General features: G+C 39.4%; 2 protein-coding genes across 2 annotated transcripts; both read right to left on the bottom strand.

The window, feature by feature from the left end:
- Window positions 1–2551: 2551 nt before the first annotated feature.
- On the bottom strand, window positions 2552–15720 carry rhcgb (Rh family, C glycoprotein b). Its single transcript, XM_067589363.1, has 11 exons — window positions 14983–15720; window positions 12539–12731; window positions 11795–11945; window positions 10908–11055; window positions 10601–10767; window positions 10157–10294; window positions 9377–9513; window positions 9060–9184; window positions 7529–7602; window positions 4618–4685; window positions 2552–3919 (listed from the first exon to the last, which is right to left on the bottom strand). The coding sequence occupies exons 1-11, from the start codon at window positions 15203–15205 to the stop codon at window positions 3886–3888; spliced, it is 1458 nt and encodes a 485-aa protein (XP_067445464.1). The 5' UTR covers window positions 15206–15720; the 3' UTR covers window positions 2552–3885.
- Window positions 15721–18396: 2676 nt separating this feature from the next.
- Window positions 18397–20376, bottom strand: gdpgp1 (GDP-D-glucose phosphorylase 1). The gene is made up of 2 exons (XM_067589362.1): window positions 20170–20376; window positions 18397–19726 (listed from the first exon to the last, which is right to left on the bottom strand). Coding segments are annotated over exons 1-2 (1116 nt in total). The 5' UTR covers window positions 20171–20376; the 3' UTR covers window positions 18397–18611.
- Between the last annotated feature and the right edge of the window lie 20 nt (window positions 20377–20396).

Raw genomic sequence — 20396 nt, 5'->3', positions numbered from 1 at the left:
GTACTTTTACTTAAGTAGGATTTTCAATGCAGGACTTTTACTTATAAGAGAGGTTTGTTTTTTTTACACTGTTGAACTGGTACTTTTTGGTAAAGGTTTGGAGTACTTCTTCCTCCACTATCAGCCAGGCTCACGGGTAAAGACCACAGTAGATTATTTCAGGGTGGTTGGACATCTAATTGAAGCAGAAGCAGCTCCCTCTACAGGTAATAAACGGTGCCTCCTTCATATTTCCAGAAACCTACTATATGCCCATACCCTCTGTTCACCCTGCCAACCAACATAACCTGCCATAGTACACACACTTCTCCACACACACACACACGGTCACAGATATAAGGCCCCCCAGACCTCCCGGGTGATCCGCAGTGGAGCGTGTAGCCACCTGTCAATCACCACATCTCGCCCGCCTTAAGAGAGACATTTCGTCTGGGACAACGGCAGCCCGTCCCTCCCCATACATTCTGCCTCCCCTAGCAACCATCGCTGGATGACTGAGAGGCTTTGTCCCCTCACAACGGGAGTCCACCATTGAACCCCAGAAGCCCGTAGCAACCAGAATTAGAGGGTGCCAGAAAGGGGTCTTTTCTGTGAAACGGGGGTGAAAGCTCTGTTCTTGTCCGTACGTCTGGGATTCATATCATGGGCCTGAATGGCATCCCCTCCTCCTTTTAAATGCTGGCGTAACGGAGCGTATGAAGGGGCTAGCGGAGAGCGGATAGGATCATGGTTAATCTGCTGTTCCTCTCCGCTGTGGTCCGATAGGGACACTTAAGCAGCCTCTGTGGACAGTTAGTGGCGTGGGGAGGCCTGAGGATACCTGGGGCGGGCAGAGCTGGGAGGTTCATCAGCAGGTTGCAAACAGAAGGGCGGAAAAAAGGTGGAGGGAGGGGAGGGGGGCAGGGTGGATGGTGGGAAATATGTGTAACAGTCCATATCTAGAAAAAGGTTTTGGAAGTCAGATGCACCTGCTGAGAAATAACCTTTAGGAGACACTGAAGCTGCACAAAACGTGAGCAGATTAGAGAGAAAAGAGTAAGGGCTTGAATAGTTTATGAACACTTTTATGGACTTGTGGATGCTTTAAATAGGGGCTTTTACTGCTCTCTTTATATGGGAGTGAACACGGATCCCTGAATACGTCTCTAGCTGCTGTAAATCCTCATAACTGTAAAGTGGATTCAGTGAACTTCTACTACAGACGCTTATCTGTATCTGTACAATGCAAGATGAAAACGATCAGATGAACAGGCACATCATCAGCAGCAGACACATGACGTTGTTTTCTCTGAATGGTGGTGAAAAATAAAAGAACAAAAAAGCCAAATAGCCACAACCAGGTGCTCCAACACGACCTCCCACGTTGTATTTAGGCCTTCTGGTACATTTTACAATGCCATGTGTAGAAGATTACAAACTAATCTCAACCTACAAACAACATCGCTGGCATGCAGAGAAATCATGCTTTTCCTGGCATGTTCTTTATCATTAATGAGCGTCTCCGTGGCCCCCCTGTATGGGAGTATGTTTTGTGCAGCCTCCATTCTGAGCCCTCGTCCTGCACCCTCTTTCCCACCCTCGCCTTCCCTCCAACCTGTCAATCAAAGATCATGATTGAGCCCGAATGGCAGGCAGTCAGTCATCAGCAATGAAAGTGAGGCCTCGCTCTCGCTCCGTGCCTCCCCCTTTTCATGCCCCCTTGCCTCCTCAAGTTTTCCATCTCACCTTCTCTGTGGCCTCTCGGTTCCCCCTCTTCCCCCCCTGCTATCCTTGTAGAGTTTGTGTTTTCCCCTGTGGAAGTCACATCTGTGGTCAGCTTCAGTCCGAAGGACTAAACTGCTAAATTTCTTCAGACATGGGTGTCATAATGCCACAAGGTCTAGCTTGCTCAACCTGAGAGGAGAAGACCTGGTATCATGTAAAAATACTTCTGATTTAGTTTTAACAGGCTTCTGCATTTGCCCTTTAAGTGGCTGATGAATAAACATGAGAAGAGTTGGTTCGGGAACTGGGGGAAGGATGAGAAGGGGCCCGGTGTGTGTGTATGTATTGGGGTGGGGGTGGTGGAGGGGTATTGAGGGCATTGGGGGAGCCTTTCTTCCCAGCAGGGCTGCATCTCGTTTAATTGGAGCACTTGTGGCACCATTACCTCCTTTACTCAAACACGTTACTGATGACAAAAGAAAACAGCACTAAGCCTGCCTTTGTTAGCAAGAGGACTGGACGTGGAGATGGATTCCTCGCTGCTACTCATGTGTGGGAATCATCCGTGCTCCCACCGTGAGCTGCTGCCTTCGACTAATGAAACGCAGCGGTCAGGTGGACAGTAGACAGAACACATGGAAATTATCATCAGAAAATGATGGACAGAAGACCTATTTATCAGGCACAGAAATAAACTGCACTGCGCAATGAGATTGGGTGTATTTATAGACAAACGGGGTATCATGTTCCGTCTACTGGAAGGTTGTTTGACTCAGAGTAAAAACTACAAAACAGCAGTGTATGAATGCGCAGGAATCCTCTTTATTAGTAAAGTGATTGACTCCAGCATATGTGTGCAGCTCTGTCAGTGACCTTGCTCTCTTCCTACCCTTTGACCTGAGGTCATGACAATGAGACTGGTTTGATTTTGGTCACCACAGTGTCCCTGGAGAGCAATAAGGGTGTGACCTTTACCCAGAGTCTGACCCCTCCGGAGAGAGGATGCTGAAGGACTCTTAACTGAAGGAAATATGATGCCTCTAGGCTATTTTTAAGATAAATCTAGTATTCTTGACACATTATTCTCTGAAAAATATTTTGTTTGAGAAAATACTAGATTTGTCACATCCAAATAAATTCAACACAGCATATATCATGCAATTACAGTACCATATATTTTTTTAAATTAATTTTCACAATTTTCTGTAGCATTAATACACTTTTCCCTCTTCAGAACAGTGACATACATATTCTACTGTGTACAGTGTCAGAATGTACAAATATATGTTTATTTTGACAAAATTATTCATTGTCAGATCGATAACATGAATAAAAACATCCTTTACAGGAGTATAACTTAGTTCAAAACAAATATCACAGCTCTTACTTTCAAAATTTACAATCAGTAACATGACTCTCATTACATCTCAGTGTAAAAGTTCTCCATGAAGACACACAAAATTATGTAAGTTCTGTTTTTAATGTATCTAATGGCAAAATAAAGAAAAGATGCAACTATGCATAATAATATAACAAAGAAAGCTGACAGCTTCAGCTCACCTAAAAGTCTATTTACTTCAGATTTCACCTGAGGTCTGTTGTGTCACACAAACATAAACACAATTTAAATCAGGAAAAACAAAGACATGAAAGCTCCAGCTGAAAATCCTTAAAGTGCTTTTCATCTCAAATGAAAACAAGCGGTTCTGAATTAAATATGTATATAGCAGTCTCAGTATTTCTATCGCTCATGTTATGACATTCACTCTTACTTTGAGTCCAGCACTGAGCAACAAAATCTTGTTTTCTGTGCGAAAAACTCTGTTTGGGTGAGACAATGTCACCAAATAAATTCACCTGTTTGTCAATGCAAGAATAAGGCATGATAATGTCACTTTATATGTCATTTAAAAAATATATTTAATTTAACTATTTGATTGAATTTGAGCTGATTTCAAATGTTAAATCTTGGAAAACAGAAATGATCTAATTTCAGTTTAAATTTAAATTCTAGGCTAAATAACCTTTTAACAGATATTTACTCACTGCATGGATAATTACTGGTTTTCATTGGTGTGGAATGATTGTATTAAATGAACATTTCTGTCCAGCAGGAGGATAAAAGGAACCAACAGGATGTTCAGGATGAAGACAGAGATCCTTCAGGATTGAGGCCTAGTGTCAGTTCTGCTCTATGTTGAAATTCGACTCCACCCTGTAAAAAAGTGTTTGAAAATGACACTTCATGAATATTTTAGAACAAACATATTTAAAATATTTTTTAAAAAGTGTTCCTAAATACACAGAGTCATGTCAAAGTTCTGATAAATTATGGGCAGCATTAAAAAAACCTTTTCATTCACTGAGATTTGGCTTGTGGATGTCTGTGCTTTCATTCACTAAAATATAAAATCCCATGGACTCCACCATTCAGTTTTTTTTGATAGTATCATTTTCATCTCCACAGTAAACATGACTTGAACAACTCCAAGGTCACCTTGAAGAGCAGCACATGCGGAGCAGTTCTGGGGAAAACCCATATCAACAAACAGCACAGGTGAGCTCCACTTGGAAGCACAGAGCACCGGGTCTGCGTCAGCGTTTCATAATCTAGCCCACACTGAGCGACAGGGTTAGCGCCTCTGTGGCAGTGGTGCCATGCTGTCTACAGCCACATCTTCACTGAGTATTCATACCATATTCAACACTGTGAATAGATATTCCCAACAAAGGGTAGGAATTACAGTGAGCCATATGGAGCCACCGCAACTTGGGACTTGCTGCCACCAAGAGGATATTGAATGCAACACATCTCACAACAACAAAGACACTACCTGCATTGCTTGTCGGTATGAGAAAAGCATATCTCCATGACCGGAGCGCTGTCGCCAGATAAACTAAACAGACACTTACACATCTTTGTTCTGCATGTGGTTGTTGTACTGCAGGATTGGTGGGATTTGTTCCTCATCCTCAGGTACCTGTGGACAATCAGAGTTTAAACATAATGATTCAGGGGGAGAGCTACGGAAGCCGAGAACGGCTGTGCTTGCAATAATTTTCTTTAATGCTGTTATCTCAAAATCACAAATTAATTATTTCGTTATCTCAAGAAAAAAATTAGCTTTGTTATCTCAAGATAATGAGATAATCTACCTGTTATCACGAGAAATCAAAAGGTTGTTTCCTCTTATGACTTATAATGTCTATCAGAGATCAGTAGTGCTATGTCAGCATGCATAGATGCCGTCTTGACAATTGTAGCAACTCATTTAAGCTGTAAATGTCAGATCAAGGAGTACTCATTATTATTAACTGCACCTTTATTAATGACATCTGCATCACGACCAAATGGCAGGTTGATTAACTGCTGGTCCTAATATGATGGGATGTTTCATGTAGAAGAAGTACAAAACTATACCTTTCAAGCATTTTCATTTTATTAGACTCAGTGAGAAAAAGGAAAGTGGGGTGGAGAGAGGGAATAACATATGCCAAATTTGAACCCATGTCCTTAAGAGCCACCTGAAGGCTTCTTTTGCTTGATCTAAATAGTTGAGCTATCCATGTGAGGGAGACATGGACAGAAGACAGAAATGAACAAATGAGAATAAGCTCCACTTGTAATAAATCTTGTAATAATTCTCGTTATCTCGAGAAATTGGTCTTTTGTTTTCTCAAGATCACAAGTTAAATTAACTTGTTAATAATGGCATAAAAAAAAAATTGCAATAATTCTCGGCTTGTGTAGGAGAACAATTACCACACAATCAACCAGAAACAAAATATGTACTGCTATGCACACTTGCTTGTATCTGAAAAAGGGGAAATATAAACTGTTTCTTTGTAAATAGAAGGGGCAGAGTGATGGTAGGCCGTTAAGTAACACACGCAATGGATGGAAAAACAGCCTCAGGGCAAGAAACACAACACAGCAAAATGTTGTTGACCTAGGACAGCATGAAGCTAAAAGTATGCTGAGCATATAAATCGAAATCTGTTTTCAAATGTATATTCACATGGAATCAAAGGTGTGTTAGAAACTGCTAAAATGTCACTTAGTTTGAGTGGATACATTGTTATTATGCCTGGAGGGGATCGTGTGTCCCCGTGTGTATCTGTCCACAGCTAATCTCACATACTACTGGACCCATCAGTCTAATAATTTTAGTACTCATTTAGGACTGTATGCTCAAGGACCTCTCATGGTTTGGGTCATTCACAAGTTTTGAAAAACCTGTTCCTTGTGAGCAAACGGGTAGCTCCAGGTCCAAAAAGTGAAGCCAGTGCGGAAATGACTTAAACCTGCATTCTCTATAATGGCCACCAGGAGGCGACACCACTGTCTCCAAAACGAAGTCTGATTGTATGGAAGTCTAGAAAATGAGAAAATCGAGAAAATGACCCTACTTCTCACTTGATTTATTACCTCAGTAAGTATTTTCCTAGTGAGTTTAAGGTCTCGATCTCTAGTTTCAAGTCTTCTTCAAGACAGTATGATGTTCATTTTGTAAATTATGGTCCCATTTAGAGTAAAATAAATGATAAGCAGGGTATGCCTTAGGGTGTGGCTATGTTGTGAATGACCGTGATAAACAAGTCACTATCACAGCGACAACGTTGGTTAGGTAATGTAAACATGGTGTAACGCCAGATTCACAGAGTATAGGCTTAGTCGTAGCCGTCACAATTTCAGTGTGTTTTCAGTTCATGAAAGTTAATTGCAACATTTTTGTCACCTAAAAAGTCTTCTTCAACATTTGGTTGTACTAAAAGACTCTCTAAGGAGTCATGTCTAGCTTTTCCGGTAAGTACATTTTGTTTTAATGGTTTTAAGCCTGTTTTATGCTAGCGACAATTAGCATTAGCATTAGCATTATCACAGTTAACCATAAACTGTAAATGCACTGTGCTAACCAAGCTAGCAGCTAGCGTAAGGGTTAGCTCCACCTCCTTGTCCAAAAATGGTCACTTCTGGCTTCAAAAGTCCAAGATGGTGATGGTCAAAATGCCAAACTCAAGGCTTCAAAGCGAGTCCACAAACCAATGGGTGACGTCACAGTGGCTATGTCCATTATTTTTTTTACAGTCTATGACTATGAGCCTATTGTAAAGCTTAGACTTTAGTCTTTTCAGCAGTCCTCACCATTTTACAATATGTGTTATGACAAAGGCTTTTCTGGCAACCAGCTTGGCTAAAAATTAGGCTTACTTAGTCCATTGTACGCAGCATTTTGGCCTCTGTCATGGCTCAAACACTGACATCCATAGAAAAGTTACCCAATATGTTATGATCCATTAAAGTTAGGTACGATACAAGGTGAATAAATCCCCATTTTTGTTAGCTTCGCCACCATCATGACTGTATACACCTAGTGGTGATGTGCACTAATACTGAGTGCACTCTTCTAGTTTCATGTTACACTTTTGAGTATCTCCTGCAGTGCCTCACAGCTGGAGGTGGGCCTGATTGGCTCCTTGCATTAAAGAATTACTAGAATTCCTCCGGTCAGATCAAATTGGATCAGAGATATTAAAAAGCCTCCAATCAGCAGTCGATCAATCAGTATCTGTTCTGCCTAATAGTACGTGTTTACCAACTCCTTCAGGAAATACCTTTATAATTAAACTGCATTTGTTTAACATCATGAGAAATGGTACACTAAAAGCAAGCAAAACAATTAAAGCTGAAAAATATGGAATATTTAACATATCTGGTGTTCATTCTGTGCAACTTCAAAAGTTCTGCAGGAAGAAACACTAAATGAATGGTGACTTGATATTGATATTCCTGTTACAAATGAACAAAAGATTTGTCTCTCACCTCCCAGTAGACCTCATCATCAAAGCAGTTTTCATCAGAAGGATCCCCCCAAATAGGTAATCTTAAGATACAACCTGCAAAGAATACAAACAGATTGTTATCCCAGTACATACTAACACACCCATCTTATTCAAACACAGCAACGTCACAGCTATTTGCATACATGTATTGCGTAACACACTTTGGCGGCACATGGGAAAGAGAAATCCGTTTTGTCAAGTCTGCACTCTACAAAGTCATCGGCACACAAACAGTCACAGAGGAGGTGCTCAGGACTGTGCTTATCAAAATGGAAGGCATTCTTAATGCGAAACCATTGGGGTATGTGTTCTCCAACCTAGTTGACCCTGATCTAGTAACCCCAAACCACCTGCTGATGGGGCAGTGGGACAGGGCACTTCCTCAGGTGATTTGCCCCAAATCGGAGCAGCTAAGCAAGCACCACCGGAGATACAGCCAGATCCTTGCTGACCATTTCCGGTCACGGTCTGTGAGGGACTACCTACCAAATTTACAACCCTGTCAAAAGTGGCATTGTGCCACGGTACCTCTTATGGTTGGCCTAATGGTGATGATGATTGATCCACAGAGATGCTATCTCACTGTCTTAAATGCTGCCTTTCACATTTAAATTTTTTCGGTGTTTTTGTGTGATTGTGTGATAATGGCCGCCTTTGTAAATGTATAAGCCTTTGATATTAGGTTAAATTGAGTAATGTACTTAAACCTGCAGTGCGGAACTTTACATGTAAATGAACATCCGTTACATTCAAGCCATTGCCAAACAAGTTCACACAATGCTGATTAAGCCTATCGCAGCCAGATAAATCTCTCTGTATTTCACAGTATACCAGAGTTTTTAATCTGGTGTCAGGTTTAACATTCCCATGCTGGCCAGATGAATACATGAATGCAGACTTCCGCTGGCCAAGCTGGCTAAGTTCCGGTTAGCTCTCTGCTAACTTGAAGAGGGATAAAATAATTGAACTGACTTTCCAGATGTTACTAGTCTGATTGGTCAATCAAATTCTGATAGTGAAATGAGTCATTTTGTAGGGGTTGTGTGACACTCAAAACAATTTATCCACCATTTTACAGCCGCAACAGTAGCAATGGTGTAAACTATGGCGGCACCTATAACGTAAGAATGTGTCAGCAGTGTTTTTGTAATTACTCTCACAACCAGAAGGGTTGACAAAAGTCCTGCACTCCAGCCTTAACTTGTTCAATAATGAATACGTATAATTTTAACTTGGGTGAATCCAAGTGAGGCCTACTTGCTTATTGTAAATATATGCCCTAAACTCTGTGCTTTCAATTTCTGTGTACACAACAACAGGTTCACAAATCTAGTCTAATGAAGTTTCCTATGGGGGATAAGTGCCCTGTGCATTGCTGTGCCTTCAGCTTAAGTTAATAAAGTGCAGTGAACGAATACTGGGATCTTGTCAATAGCATTCTGACAATAGCACCGATGTCCAACCTAAGAATCAGCTATTACAGTCCAACAACTTTCCTAAGTTTCACTTACCAACAATGATGCCTCCACCTACACCAAAGCAGATAGCCACACAGATGCCCGCAGCCTGGTGACCACCCTGCCGTGTGGGTACCATGTCTTTGAAAGACCCCTCAAAGTCAAAGGTGTTAATCAGCCTTTAATACAAAAAAAGAGGTATGTTAAATATTGCTCTAACACATGATAAGGCCACAAGAAAACAAATATTACTACTCCCTTTCTCTCTTCTTTAAATGCTTGATAATCTTATATTCATTTAATTCAAAATGTCAAAGCTACCCCATGATCTCTGGCCACTTCTGCCTCTTTAGTAAGCAAGGAAAACTCACCCTTCGGCACCATAAACTGTCTCTGTTGCAGCTGCGGCAGTAATGGCTCCCACAATGCCACCTATGACTCCTGGCAAGGCATGGAGGTTGTGGATCCCGCATGTGTCCTGGATCTTCAGGTACTTCTCCATGAACGGCTGAGACAGACATGTCAGTTTTATAAGCTGTTCTTCCTTAAAAAAATCTTTCAAGCTTAGCATAGTTTAGCTGGCTTGAGTATTGCATTACAAGATACAGATGATCAACGGACAGAACAAAGCAATAAAACACCTTCCCAGCTTAAGAAGGTAACATTTTAACTCTAATTCATAAGAGAAAAATAGTAGGCTATATATTACCAAATTTTAAAAAATTAAAAATTTTGGGTAAGCACATTTTAGACAGCTAAGTTTTATATTTTCATTTATGTGTAGTATGCTTTTTTTGTAACTGACTGCCTTAGACACAAGAGCTGAATGCAAAAATTAATAAAGAAGCTTATTCATGAGTCAGACAAAGCCAGATTGAGCTGAATGCTTAAAATCAATGACATATTCCTACACTTTGTTATGCTACCCATTTATGTTGTATTTATTGATACATGGTGCCCCCTTATTTTTTATTTTTGTCCTTGTTATGTATTGTTTTTTCTTACTTTGTTTGTAGCTAATTCTGTTTGCCCCCCAAAAAAGTCTTGGGTTTCATTATGTTTTTGTATATACAGAAAAAGTTTTAAAAAAATGCAATTACTGAAGAAGAGAAGCTTATTCATAATAGATTACAATGAAACCAGAGAAATACCGTGATGTAGATATATCCCAGTGTGGAGATGACACCACAGCAGAATCCTACGATCAGAGACCCGTAGGGCATCAGCATGAACTCTGCCGCAGTTCCCACTGCAACACCTCCAGCAAGAGTGGAGTTCTGGATGTGAACCTAAGAGACATGAACAGGAAAATGTATTGTGCTAATCACAGAAGCAATCGTGTGTATCAGTTTAGTACACATTTACAAAATGAGGTGTTAAATATATCAGGTTAAACAGATAATGCACAAGTTTGAGTTAGTTCAGGTGGGGCGCAAATCATGCATATCATGTTTAACAATTCAAAAAGGGGATTTATTTCAGCATAACCTGTACTGTTATCTATACAAATACACACACCTCATTTTTGAACCAAGTCAAATATATGTAACAGTTTAACTTTACTGACACGCAAAACAATCACTGCTGGTCGTTACCATGTCTAGTTTTCCATGTTTCTGGAAGAGGCTTGAGATGGCCACAGTGGTGAGTACCGTGGAGGCCAAAGCCAGGTAGGTGTTAATGGCCGCTCTGTGCTGCCCGTCCCCATGGTCTGTGATGGCTGAGTTGAAACTCGGCCAGAACATCCACAGGAAGAGAGTGCCTATGCAGAAAGCAGAGTGGAGATAGATGTGAAAGGTCCACCAAAACAATGAGAAATATTGGAATTGGTTGTAAAAGTCAAAAAAATCAAAACAATTAAAAGCTTTTAGTGTGACTGTATGCAGTTATGTAGTAAATCACCAATCATTGCAAAGACATCCGAGTGGTAGACGGAGCCCTGCAGGCGACTGCTCTGGTCCAGGTTTGGTCGATAGAGCATCCACGAGATGGCAAGACCATAATAACCTCCAAATGTATGGATCACCATGGAGCCTCCAGCATCTCTGGCCTTCAGGAAGAAAAATGTCAGCATTAGTAGTGGAGGAAGCAGTCACACTAGTTATGGCTACTAGATTATTATGAGGTGTTTGCTAGGAGGTTGCTGGTAGTTGAATTATGATTATTCCTAGAGAAGAGTAATTATTTTCTGACTTGATCTTTAAAATCTAGGAATATGCCAGTTTTGATATGAATACTGAAAAACGTGAAAATTCAGAAGAAAAACAAATGCTATCTATATTTAGCACACACATGTCAATTCTCAAATGATTGTTTTTGTTTAAAGGGATTTTTTTTCGCTGTTAATCAGTTGAATAAACAGCTATTTTGTGTATTTGTCTCCACTTTTCTTTTCACTTTCCAATATAGGAAGCATATTCTGAGTTGATTCCTCCAAGAGCGAGAAAACTAGTTAGTCAGTGTCATAGTATGTGGTTGTTACTAAGTTGTTACTTAGAAGTTTCAACATAGCATAAATTATAAAACCTAAAAAAGCAACACAATACACCTCTGACTTTCATATATGTCACAGGATTATACTCTAATTTCAAGAATTTCAGGGCCACAAAACCATAAATACACAAAACACTGTAAGATGAACCTCATTCACTTCACAGTGGGTGTGTTTGATAAACTGTAATAACATCTTCAGCTACATCATGAGATCCTCTCTCCCGTTTTAATAATGCAGCTGAATATATATTCAGAAAATGACATCAAAACAAAAACTACTGATGGCTCCAACTTACATGTATGAGATCCAGGATAATAAATTCCTCCACAGCGAACAATGTGATCCCAAACAGAGTCAGGACCATCAGCTGGACTGGGCTGACTTTACCCAGCACTGCCCCGTAAGCAATCAAGCAGCCCGCCACGCAGAAATCAGCATTGATCAGGCTGAGGAGGAGGAGAAGTTAAATGAGGAAATATGTGATTGTTTGTGATTTGTATTGGACAAATATATGACAAGATTTAATCTGGGTAAGTGTGCACCTATTCAAATAATCCAAATCATCCAAATATGGCTGCAATTATATATTAGTTTGAGCACTGAACCAATGGTAAATTTAACCTCATATCCTACTCTCTCTTTCTAGTTCCCAGGTGCACACAGAAGTACACGTGTCATATCTGTTGACACACAGTGACTTGGTGGCACTTCAACAGTACCTTCGTTTCTCATTAGCCTGAGTTTCTGTTTACCTTCCAACCTCTGAATCCACAAACACTAAATCTAACGAGCCTGGAAATATGGGAAGTGGGAAGTGTCAGACTGGTTTCTCCACTTCCACGTTTTTTTCTATGGAAACCATACAGGTGGAAAAGTATTCCCATCAGACATGTTTCCCAGTAATTAAACAAAAAATCAGAGGTGAATCATATCAACTACTTTAGCTTCTCATACATGTGACCTTATTTACAATGTCACTGAGCCATGAGTTTCTGTTTCAGTTGTACACTGTGCTTTGAGAATACAACTGGGTGCTTACTTTTCAACTCCGATTTTGATCTTCCCATCAGTGTAGTCCAGGGAGTGGAACCAGCCCTGCATTAGCAGCGCCCATTGGAGGCCGAAGGCTGCGATGAGGAAGTTGAAACCCACACCCCCAAAGCTGTACCGCTTCAGAAAGGTCATCAGGAAGCCAAATCCAACAAAGATCATCACGTGGACATCCTGGAAACCTTGAGCAAAGATGATGAAGGGTGGTAGGTTTTGGGACAGTGAGTAAAAAAAAAAGGAAAAGATAATAAGGAGCAGCATCAAGAATGATTTATTCACTTCAAAGAAGGATTAAAGATGAACCCTTTCTGTCAAGAGTTTGCATGTAGTTCGTGTGGATTTCCTCCCACATTCTACAGACATGCAGGTCAGTCAGTAAATGTCTGTCTGTAGTAGTACTGTCCATCACAGGGCTACATACTTCATACTTCATACTGTAGGGTCAGCTCAAAGTAGAGGCAATGAATTAACAGCATAAAATTTTAACATAACATTTTAATGGGCTCAGTCTTTACTAGATGCAGTAAAATAATGCAGTCATTACTTGTTTTGTTTCTACTCTTTTCTCAATCATCTTCTACATATTGTATTTGGGAATTTTCCATGATCTGATTAGGTTGCGTGTTTATAATGACATTATATGGCTTACAAGAGCAGATGTAAGAGCCAAACCAATATACAGTATCCAAGGGTCAACATTATTGTTCATTCTTGACTCAGAAATCTTTTTGCCTGTCAATATAAAAGAAAAAAAAACAAAGTACATGATCAAGAAAATCATTATAATGTCATAATTATATGCAATGTCAGTTCAGTGTAACTTTAATATTGTTAACGAACAATCAGGGTTGTTAACAACAATAACCTTTGAAATTAAATAAAAGTACAGGAGTTATGAGTGAACTGATATACCAGTGGAGAAACTGTATATAGAAAGTTTCACAGACATGAGGGCAAAAGGGGAAATTACATGAACATGACTCAAGGACGTTACAGTGTGTATTTACTGTTACATGCCGATGAGATGTTTTGTTATGATGACACAGCGCAATGTCAAGGTGATTACACAGGTACAATATTCTGTGGCTTACAGGAACTAAAAATATCTCAGAAAAATATACATTATACACCCATACAGACATAGAGGTGTGTATATAATAATGCTAATAATAATATAATAATAATAGATATGCTTCCATGACAACTAAGCAACTTCACCTACGGAAATGGCCCCAAAATGTGGCTGAAAGCTTCCAAAACAACAAGTAAGTCGACTTTGTGTTGAGAATTATTTAGTCAAGCTGCTGGTTACAAGGTCAAGAGTTCACACTGAAGCTAAAATATAATACTAATTGCTAAAACAATAACCATAATAAACACAAACACAAAAGACAGAGAAGCAACAAAGAAATGGATCTTGTGGGGAATTAAAATTTACAACTATATTTTGGAGCAGGTGGGTCATTTTTAGGGTAATTGATATCTGTTGTAGCCATCAAACAACACTATTCTGATACCAGCATCAACCAGCCAGTATCATATACACCATAACTCTGTAACCGGCTCACACATCTCAAGGCACAATAGGTTCTCACTGCAGCGTGAAACATTATAGTTCGTATAAAAGAATTTTACCACAAACAGCCCATTGTATAAAACACTGTATCAGACCCAGACTGGACAAATGTTTCACAGCCTCACAAACAACAAAGACATCAGACATTTCCTCCAATCAACACCGACAGTGGGCGTTAAAGTAATGTCTTGTGACTTTAGGATGAGGTCTTATTGGTCTTGGACAACAAACAGTTTGAGAACATACATTTATCATCTGACATCCAACACCATACCTTAGATGGCTTCATGATAGCCTGACATTGACACCGTGGGTTGGTTGGGAAGTGTACAGTACAGTACAACCACACCCATACAAACACTCATACACACACAATTACATATATATATATATTTAAACAAAATAACCTATTTTTTATTGATACAAACAGTGTTGAATTGGTAGCTATAGTTAGACTGGAGGAAAAGCCGGAGGGGAATCAAACCTCTGGGGAAATATACACCTGTGGGTGTCTGATCCTTGTCAGCAATGTAGGAATAATCTGATAGGTCAACACAATCTGAGAACAATCATCAACTCAGTAACTCAAGTAGAAACAGATTTTACTCTGATAAAAACAAACAATTTACTGCCATATTTACATAGAATAATGAGGAAAACATACATAGAGATGCATAAAGATACATATATATATTTAAAGGACATAAGAGATATACTGTAAAAGCTGTAAAGATATAAAAGTGGCTGGATTGACAAATAAGATATAAGAATGATGACTAAGGTACAGTAATTTGACATTTTGAAAAAAATACATCTATGTTTTTTTTTAAAAAAAGGATCAAGATGAATTCACTTACTTGGATATCTGAAGTAGAAGTCGTTTTCAATGTCACTCGATATGTTTTTAGCTGCTCTGTGCTCTATCCAGTGTGGATCGGATTCCTCATTATAACGAATAAAAACCCCAAATAAGATGATCATGGCTGTTTGCCACACAATGCAAACTGCCGGAAGACTCAAACGAACATTAGTATTTTTTGGACGGTCACATAATTCCCTGAAGCTTTGAACACAGCCCATTATTTTTGCTTGGTTTTCTAATTTTTTTGTTCCTTTAAAAGAAATGTTTTTAGGTATAATAGTCGTCAAAGAGCCAAATTATTTAACTAAGCTGTCTGCTGCAAAAGTGAGAGACACTTTAAAGACCCTGAGCATCTTAAGCACAACTGAAGATGAGTAAAGATGGGCCTCTGCTCTAATATCAGGACACTCCCACCGTCACTCCCTCTACTATAGCAGTAGGAACGTAGCAGACTCTTTTCAGGTGGTGACACGTGCTCAGTTAGCAAGAAGCTCCAATTATTTGATTCTTGATGTTTAAGATTTTTTGTAACATAAAAATGGCACTGTGACATCAAATTCTGCTACTACAAAGTTTTGTGGTTAAGGACAGAAGGAACATGCTTCATTTCCTAGACTAAACTAGAAACTAGAGGGATTATGTACATTTGAATATTCTTGAAAACTCTTCCCTCGACATAGACTGTCTTTGCATGTCAGAGAAAGACAAACAGTCATTTCTGTACAGTGTAGTAGTACTACTAGTCACGGGGCGGGGTGGGGCGGGAGGGATGTTCTCGTCTCCTCTGTACAAGGGGCTGCTCCTGTGAAGCATTAACTGTAAATAATGTGTATCCCTGTTGGGCCCCACAAGGCGAAGCATGACAGGTTTGACTCAGTCAACCATCACTGCCGCAGGGCTCAAGGTTGATAGAAGGATCCGGTTTTTTTTAGTTAAGCTCAGCAAATAATAACAATTTTACTTGTACATTATTTTTGCCTTTTCTTGAGTTTAAGTATGACATTTGTGTATAATTAAGTATTGTATTGTGATCAAAACGGGAACAATTAAACTGGAGTCTGTGTTACGTGGGAGATCATCTTTAACTAAATGTTACATCCATGTAAATGATCTTCATATACATACTGTATACTGTCTGCTGTAAGTGTTCTCAGCAGTCTAATCCATCATGATGTTTCTGTCACTTTCTTAGTTTTCACTACGATTATGTAAATGTTCTCAGTTCAGTTTACACTAAGTAACATTGACAATGGAAAAAGGGTGAATATACACACACATAGACTGTAAACTGTAAATAGTTCAGACCAACCTGTCCTGTACTTGTATGTTGTTTCAGAAGGGTCAAATACACAGGACTTGAACAAATACATCAGCTCTTATATGTCACTTCTCTTCTATCCTCTGAATGAACTGTGATGACAAGCGAACACAAGTTCTGTAAACAAATAAAAGAAAAAGAAAAAGTAATGTGGATTTGATATTCCACAATTAAAAGCATTATAAATAGGGCCTGTTCTAATGTTGTCAACAATTCAAATCAAAACACATAGTTTTAATAATTTTACACACATATTATATATATGAGAATAAAGCAGCATGTTTGAGTGATGACTGTAGAGGTCACATTATTTACTTAACAGAGGCAGCATGAATCATATTTGTAGCCTTTAAACAATCTACACAGGGGCATCCTGGAAGCGACCAGACATCTGAGCCATGAGGGTGACTCTCTTTGGACATAAGAGCGCAGATAACCTCAATTTGACTCCATCAAGCCAGTTCATGTTTGTTTTTGTTTTTCCAAACTACAAACCTGTGTTCCAAGACACGTGACTTCCAACCACATTAATAGACATGTTTTAAAGTAAATTGCACAGACAAGTGTAACCTTTACCTAAAAATGAAACAAAGATGTCATTCTTGTGCATTTTTTTGTCACCAAGTACTACGAAGATTTTATGCCAAGTGTTTCAAAAAGTCAAATATCCTGGACAGGGCAATGTATCAAAGCTTAATGACATCAAACCATACAAATTTGTTTGTCAAGGCAACATGACAAAAAGAAAATGTTTTGTCTAATCAGAATCTCACTGGGAAAAATGAGCCTGTCAGCAGTTGAACATATAGATCACTGCACTGACTGTGAGCTCAACAATAAGGAACCTCATTAAAATGAGCGAGCAGGTATCTGTGCTTATTGCTTGGGTTAGCATCGCTACCTTGGTGATGTAATTCTGGCAGATGATGAGCTCTTCAGGGATGATATATTTCAAGATGATGTGTAACTTTAATCCCACTTAAACTAAGAACTGCTGTCTGGCTTTTGTATTTTCTGATTCAACAGAAACAGGAACTTAATCATCCCCAGGATATGTTTTAAATATTATTTTATTTTTACAAAGACATAGAATGAACACTGAATCGTTTTTTGTCTCTGATTCAACATCAAACTGTGTGTTTCATTTGTGCAATGTGTGTATATGTACAAGAACAGTAAAATAACGGACACTGCTTGATTAACGTTATTTATTAGACATGAATGCTTTATTTTTTTATTTTGTGTTTGAAGCAGTATGTGTGTATGACACAAGACACTTGAAATGACAAGTGTAAATGTTACACATCCAAACAAGAACTACCAATTAATTTCCATACTGAGCTTATAAGACAGTGATTGAGGTGGTGTGTTATGGTTCATTATGGCTACTGTAGCTCTGCCTAACTTCAACCTGAACAAAGCTCTAATCAGCCAGAATAATTGGAAACACTTGTGAACGAGAGGCCTTTAACAAATAAATAAAAATCACAATGATTTAAATGAATAGTGCATATTAATAAATATAAATGATTATCATTATAGGATTTATAGTGCAAACTTGTTACTGTCATACTAACACATAATATGTGATTTGATATATAAACTTTCAACAGCTTTCTGGAGAAAATAACTTGCGTTTTTTCTTTTTCAGCTCCAAGGAGTCTTAATCTTGCACGCACTGTTCTTGTGTTTCTGTTTTGTGTTTTTGAGTTTATACAACTTTAGGCAGGTCTGGTTCCTGTTCACTTCCATTAAATGAAAACCACCTCTTGCTGACTGTTTCCCTTTGCTACAAGAGAATATTATGATATCTACATAATAGGCCTTCATCATTGTGTACATTTCAACCAGCCTTAACAGGAAAAGCACACATGGCTGTGTTTCAGTGAAGCATCCCGGTAAGCAACACCAGTGAGTCAGCATGAACGATACCAGAGCCCTTTAGGTGGAACACAAAGTTGGAATACAGCCATTCACCATTAAATACACATATGTTTCACCTGCAGTGCTTTGACAAAACAAAATGTATACAGTAAAAAATGTCTATAATGGTGACAACTTACATCACAGGCACAACTGAGAACTGGAAAATAATTTTAGCTTTTTATTTAAGACCAGTTTAACTACAACACATCCATTGGAGCACATGCTAAATAATAAATATATTGACAATAAACCTACATATTTATAAGTGTCTCTTTTATTGGCAGTTATGAAATGTAGTTTGAGGTATTGGCGCAGAGAGGTATTTGTGTGCACATGCAATCCTACATTAAGGTACTCTCTAACATGGTTTTGTTCATATATTATAAATCCTTTAAATGACAAGTAAGTTGCTGTTCCAATCTGAGAAAATCTCCATCAGGCAGGAGATACCTCTGAATGATATCTACCACATCTTTCTCAGCAATGCACTCATAGTCCTTCTTGTTCTTAAATGGTAAATGTCCAGCTAGCTCACAAAGAGCAACATTGAAAGCAGACTCTTCTTTGGCACCGAAGCAGGATATTCTGGGCCATACAGCAATACGCACGCCTTTTCTTGAGTTGCGATCCTTTTCTCTCGGTACGCGATCACAGGGCGGACATCCTCTGGTCAAGAACAGGTTGTGAGCGATATTGCCATCCACAAGAAAGTCAGTGACTTGGCAGATGGCTCTGGCAACTTCCTCCACCCCGTCCGATTCTGTGTAAAACAAAAAACCTGTAGGAAAGTCCATGAGACGATAAAATCCCTTCTTAGGAAGAAGCGGCTTGACTGGCATAGATTCTAGCTTGAGCTCGTGGTCCAGGTAATATCCATGAAGGTGTAAATGATTGACAGATGCAAAAGCTCCAAGACTGTTGAACCCCACACGAAAGCCTGGGTCGGAGCTCAGGAGCACAGATTCGATGCCGACTTGGATGGCAAACCTCGTCAGGACCTGCGGAAAACAGCGCGTTGGATCTGGAACAAAGAGATAATGTCCAAACTCCAAAGGGCTGACATTAACCAGCACCACCATCCTACCGGACTGATGCAACTGCTTTCCATTTTCATGCGAAGTTGACCCTCCCACAGCATCCTTTAACATCTCAAATATGATTTCATCTGGATTGATTTTGTTAAAATTAAACTGCTTGGCGTTGAACTCCTGCTGAATGCTCAGTATCTCCTGAGGCTTTCTTCTCTCTATTCCTCTCTGTATATTCAGCTGGGCCACATAACCATGTGGGCCTGGCAGGATGCGTGTTTGTAAATCACCCAAATGGTAGCGGAAGAGTCCCCTCTTTAACCTTTCTGTCCAGCCAGCTTGGATAGTTGTGTCAAAACTTGTTGGAGGCGATGCCATCCCAGGACTGTTCCCAGTGGTCCGATGGACATCTGTGACAAAGTTCTGGTTGCTATATACAAACTGGAGCGCCATGGTTGGATCTGTCACTGAACAGTGAAACAGAGAGACATGACATTGACAACAGAGCTCATGCGAAACACAGAGACATGACATTGACAACAGAGCTCATCTCATGATACATCAGCCTGGTGTCACCCTGCTGACTCATCACATTTAGAGCCAGCAGACAGCAGCTTTTATGATTTGAAACATGACTTAAATTTAAAACATGACATAAATAATCGATTAACAAAGTGATTGCTGATTAAGTTTATGACATCGACTAATCACTTCAGCTGTAATGGGCAGAAAGTGGCAGAAACTAGTCACCTGCTCTACGTTACACAAAGCAAGCAGTCTGAAGATATTCATGGATGAACACACGTTTTCCTAAAAGATTTAATTGTGCTTATTCCATGAATTGTTTGCCCATCAAACAAGTAAGTTAAGCTATTCGTTTACTTGAATAAGCAGCGTGACAGTTACTTACTTTGTAATTTTGACACTGTATAACTGTGTCAAAGTCAGTGTCTTGAACCAAACCACGCAGTAAAACTCCCTCTAAGAAAAAATCTCCATTATCAGTTTCAGTCACACGTCTGTATTTAAATTCCTGCTGATTATTTTTTCTAGGCACCGGTTTGCTAGGCGAGCTAACTTCCTGGTTTACACGTGCTCTCCTTCGTCGGTGATTATCAGTGTATTTCCGGTTCAATA

This window comes from Thunnus thynnus, chromosome 5, assembly GCF_963924715.1.
Source record: "Thunnus thynnus chromosome 5, fThuThy2.1, whole genome shotgun sequence".
In the NCBI taxonomy this organism is placed as follows: Eukaryota; Metazoa; Chordata; class Actinopteri; order Scombriformes; family Scombridae; genus Thunnus; species Thunnus thynnus.
The sequence above is the reverse complement of the archived record's forward strand: the minus strand, read 5'-3'. Positions and strand labels throughout refer to the sequence as shown.

Excerpts from the sequence above, each read along its gene's own strand:
- rhcgb (XM_067589363.1), bottom strand. The coding sequence starts at position 15,205 with ATGGGCTGTGTTCAAAGCTTCAGGGAATTATGTGACCGTCCAAAAAAT. Across the intron at positions 12,732-14,982 it reads CTTCTACTTCAGATATCCAA|GTTTCCAGGATGTCCACGTG; the intron begins GTAAGTGAATTC and ends TCTTTGCTCAAG. Across the intron at positions 11,946-12,538 it reads ATCAAAATCGGAGTTGAAAA|CCTGATCAATGCTGATTTCT; the intron begins GTAAGCACCCAG and ends CCTCCTCCTCAG.